General features: G+C 45.9%; 1 protein-coding gene across 1 annotated transcript in view; it reads right to left on the bottom strand.

Moving 5' to 3' along the window:
* LOC143277471 (acid sphingomyelinase-like phosphodiesterase 3b) overlaps window positions 1-5000 on the bottom strand; it is a 27877-nt gene that overhangs the window by 6962 nt on the left and 15915 nt on the right. Inside the window, 3 exon segments of the mRNA XM_076582317.1 lie at window positions 2189-2403; window positions 3362-3446; window positions 3448-3540. Coding sequence (XP_076438432.1) covers window positions 2189-2403; window positions 3362-3446; window positions 3448-3540 — 393 coding nt within the window.

The following is a 5000-nucleotide window of genomic DNA, read 5'->3' as shown; positions in this document are numbered from 1 at the left end:
AATGTGTATTAGTATTTACACACACAAAAAAAAAAACACAACTAAATCTACTTTACCTTTATAGTTTATTTTTGAGAGGGAAATGAAAGTCAAGAAGTTGGGGTGGCAGAGGGCTTGAATAACTTAACACGTTATACACTATGATTACGTTCAACAACGACGAAATATACGATTCAGTGCTGCAGTCGCCTCGGACACAACCTGGTGCGCTTGCGCACGCACACACTCGCATGCTTGCTCAGGCAAGCACACATATTGAAAAAAACCGCACACACACAACAACAAAAATTATCATTGGAAATGAGAGAAAGAGACAGAAGAAAAAAAACAAAACAGACAGACATTTCAAAAACGTGTCAAACATTAAAGAACGCATAAATTGTCCATCGTAACGGTAACATACAGATACATATTATCCGCGTCGGTGCGCGTATGAACGGGGGGAGGGGGGAGGGCGGGGGGGGGGAGGGTACAAGGGTGATCATGTGTGGGTTGAGCGTGTATCTTGTGTAGTTGTTTTCTTTCTTTGTTTTCTTTCTTTGTGTGTGTGGGGGGGGGAGGAGGTGCGTATGCGTGTGCGTGAATGTGTGTGTGTGTGTGTTCTTTTTTTCTGTCCTTGTTTTTTGCTGTTGTTTTTTGTTGTTGTTGTTTTGTTTTTGTTTTTCGACCAGTGAAGAAAGCCTCGTGTTGACCACTAAGAAAAAGGCAAGTAAAAAAAAAAAAGACAAAAAGGAAAGAAACAGGAAAAGAAGAGAAAACATGTGCTGACGGACTTGCATGTAACAGGCAAAAAAAAAAATCTTACAGCTTGTGTGCTTGGGTTTCATGACAATAAATATTTGCTCTGCTCTTCTCCACTCTACTCCGTTCTGTACTGCTCTGTTCTGTTGTGCTCTATTCTGCTCTGTTCTGTTCTTTTTCTGTTCTACTCGACTCTTCTTTGTTCTACGATACTCTATTCTGATTGAGCTCACTGTGCCATACAAAAGTAGAATGGAGGAAGCCCACTTCTACAAAACCGTATGCCAGTCTAGCCAGCAGCCTGAGAGAATCTGGCTTCCAAGCCAAAGTCCTCGCCGTAGAAATTGGTGCAAGAGGGTTTGCCTACAGCCTCATGCAATAGCTGTCGACAGCCTCATGCAATAGCTGTCGATTTCTAGCAGAGAGAGGACACGGGCTCTCAAGGCAATGGCAGAAGCAGCAGAAAAGAGTTCCAGCTGGATCTGGTCGAGGAGGAATAGAATGAAAGTGAACTTCATAAGTATTTCCCAACTCAAACTAGGCGTACGATAGCTCAGTGGTTAAAACGTCTGCCAGAAAAGGTGATTCAGTCCTGAAGAGGCGACCACCATGGGGGCGCGGGTTCGAACCTGCTGAGGACCAGAAAAAAAATAAGAAGACAGGCGGCAATGACCCGGCCCCCTTAGAGTGTAAGGAGTTAAGGGCATAAACACTTGACTGAGGGGGGCGTGGGGGATGGGGGGCGTGGCGGGGGGGGGGGGGCTTCTTCTCTGGAGACCTTGTACCGTCCAACTCTCCCTAGAGTTTGTTATCACTACTCTGTTCTGTTTTACTCTGCTCTACTCTGTTCCGTTCTGCTCTGTTCTGTTGCACTCTATTCTAGTCTACCCTGTTCTGTTCTTTCTGCCCCACTCAACTCTTCTCTGTTCTATGATACTCTATTCTACTATACTCTGTTCTGTTCTACTTTACTCTGCCCTGCTCTACTCTGCTCCACACCGCTCTGCTCTGTTCTGTAATTGTACTCTGTTCTTTTCTACTCTATTCTGTTCTTTCTGCTCTACTCAACTGTTCTGTATTCTTCTTCTATTCTGCTGTACTTTGTTCTGTTCTACCCTACACCCCTCTACTCTACTCTACTCTACCCTGTTCTGCTCTGCTCTACTCAACTCTACTCTGTTCTACGAAACTCTGTTCTACTCTTGCTCCACTCTGTTCTGTTCTACCCTACTCTGCTCTGTTCTGCTCTGCTCTCTTCCACTATACTTATATTCCATTCAAGGAACGTGGTTATTACCTAAAATAACTACAAGCACCTAACTAGCCCCCACCACCCCACAAACACACACCCTTCCTCACATGCCCCATCCCCCCCACCGACATCCCCTCCCCCCACCCCCCATCCCCCCCCCCCCCCCCCCCCCCCCCCCCCCCCCCCCCCCCAAACCTGCGTGAAGGTGTAGAGCTGCTGGAAGGTGTCGTTCCGGGGGGAGTTGGGCAGGTCCAGCCACAACTGCTGGATGTCCAGGTGTCGGCCCGTGTCGCGGTCATAGGTGACCAGGCGGAGGGAGGGGTTGTGGGCGGGCCCCGTGATGCCGTTCTTCAGCTTGTAGCGCCAGGGGGTCACCGAGGGGGCCACGAAGAGAGGAACGGCCGCCCGACCTGCACCCCCCAGTAGTTTGTTTGTTTGTAGTGGTGTGGTCTTCAGTTTTGATTTTTTTTTTTAATGTCTTTTTCACTTTATTAAGTCATTTTTTTTTAGATGAAAATGAAAAATAAAAGTAAAAAGGGGGGCGGGGGATTGGGGTGGGGGGCGTGAGAATGTGAGAGAGAGAGTGTGTGTGTCTGTGTGCGTGAGTGTGTATGTGTGTGTGTGTGTGTGTGTGTGTGTGTGTGTGTGTGTGTGTGTGTGTGTGAGAGAGAGAGAAGGTGTGTGTGTGTATGTGTGTGTGTGTGTGTGTGTGTGTGTGTGTGTGTGATTGAGAAGGAGAAAGTGTGTGAGTGTGTGTGTATGTGAGTGCTTGTGTGTGTGTGTGTGTGTGTGTGTGTGTGTGTGTGTGTGTGTGATTGAGAGGGAGAGAGTGTGTGAGTGTGTGTGTATGTGAGTGCTTGTGTGTGTGTGTGTGTGTGTGTGTGTGTGTGTGTGTGTGTGTGTGTGTGTGTGTTTGTGGTGTCATGTACCGTCCAAACACCATTAGGTCGCAAACTGAACGCTACGCTTATATATGAATATAGATAGAGAAAGATATATATACATAGATATATAGACATATACAAAAATGTATAGATATAGATAGATATAGAGCGAGATAGACATATACAGTTATATATATATATATATATATATATATATATATATATATATGTGTGTGTGTGTGTGTGTGTGTGTGTGTGTGTGTGTGTGTGTGTGTGTGTGTGTATCAACAGTAGAAACCAGTGCTACGTCCCTTTTCGCTGGTCCCACGAGGAACGTTTCAGTTACCTCCCGCCCTTTAACAATGATTTGTATTTTGAGGGAGCGTAAGTGTATGTGTGTGTGTGAGTGAGCGCTTCGCATGTGCGTGCGTGCGTGTGTATATGTGTGTGTGTGTGGGGGGGGTGTCTTTTATTTGCCTCTGACCTTGTTTATCGTAGAACACTTTGAAGCCATCGTGGTGATCGTGACCGAAATGCATGGCCACGATGACGTCGGTGAAATCCTGCAGGCATGGAGATGATGGGAGTCTGGAACTCCATCTGGTACCACACCACACGGGTAGGCGTGTGCACCCCGGGTGGGATGTGGGCCGTGATGATCACCTGCCAGACAGAACAGTTCAGTCGCTTTAAGGGGCAGTGGCAGTGTATAAATCAATAATAGCAGTTGTGACTGGGTAAGAATCTTGCGCTTCTTTTGTTTCTGTGTGTGTGTGTGTGTGTGGTGTGTGTGTGTGTGTGTGTGTGTCCTCTCTCTCTCTCTCTCTCTCTCTCTCTCTCTCTCTCTGAGCTCAAACTCACAAAGTGGCGAAGAGCAACTCAACAGAATCCCCACCCTCACGCCCTTCCATCACCATCCATGAGTTATCATTACGTTGTAAGTCTAGATACGACATCTTTCTTTCTTTCTTTCTTTCTTTGGTTTGGTTTGGTTTGTTCTGTTTGTACGACTGGTGCCCCATATAGAATTTAAGACTGAAACCATCCATTCAAACGAACACGAATAAAAACTCGCATCAGCAACAGAATGACATTGGCTGTGGGGTAAATGAAGTGAATGTCACCAGAAAGGTCAGGCCCCGTGAACTGACTGGCCAACACTGCTGGCTATCTCACACACTCAGAGCGTAATTCATTCTGGGCGCCCTTCTACTGGGTAGAATTCTACAGGGGCGTCCTTCTATGGAGTAGAATTATTTCGGGGTGTCCTTCAATAGGTTTTTTTTTTTGTTTGGTTGTTTTTTTAGAAGAAGGAGCGGGGGGGGGGGGGGGGGGGTGTCGGGGTGTGTGAAGGGGTGTGGGGGTATGTGGGGGTGTCCTATAAAGCATAATTATTTCGGGGCGTCCTTCTATAGTGTAGAATTATTTCGGGGTGTCCTTTTATAGTGTAGAATTATTTCGGGGTGTCCTTTTACAGTGTAGAATTATTTCGGGGCGTCCTTCAATAGTGTAGAATTATTTAGGGGCCTTCTTCTATAGTGTAGAATTATTTCGGGGCCTTCTTCTATAGTGTAGAATTATTTCGGGACGTCCTTTTATAGTGTAGAATTCTATCGGGACGTCCTTCTATAGTGTAGAATTCAATCGGGATTCTATAGCGGCGTCCTTCTATAATATAGAATTCTATCGGGACGTCCTTCTATAGTGTAGAATTCTATTGGAACGTATAATGTAGAATTCTATCGGGACGTCCTTCTACAATGTAAAATTCTATCGGGGGGTCCTTCTATAGTGTAAAATTCTATCGGGGGGTCCTTCTATAGTGTAAAATTCTATCGCGGCGTCCTATAGTGTAGAATTACTTCGGGGCGTCCTTCTATTGTGTAGAATTATTTCGGGGCGTCCTTCTATTGTGTAGAATTCTATCGCGGCGTCCTTCTATAACGTACAATTCTATCGGGACGTCCTTCTATAGTGTAGAATTCTATCGGGACGTCCTTCTATAGTGTAGAATTCTATTGGAACGTATAATGTAGAATTCTATCGGAGCGTCCTTCTAAAGTGTAAAATTCTATCGGGGGGTCCTTCTATAGTGTGGAATTCTATCGCGGCGTCCTATAGTG

Source organism: Babylonia areolata, chromosome 2 (genome assembly GCF_041734735.1).
Source record: "Babylonia areolata isolate BAREFJ2019XMU chromosome 2, ASM4173473v1, whole genome shotgun sequence".
Classification (NCBI taxonomy): Eukaryota; Metazoa; Mollusca; class Gastropoda; order Neogastropoda; family Buccinidae; genus Babylonia; species Babylonia areolata.
Note: the sequence above shows the minus strand (reverse complement) of the source record. Positions and strands in the feature narration are given on the sequence as shown.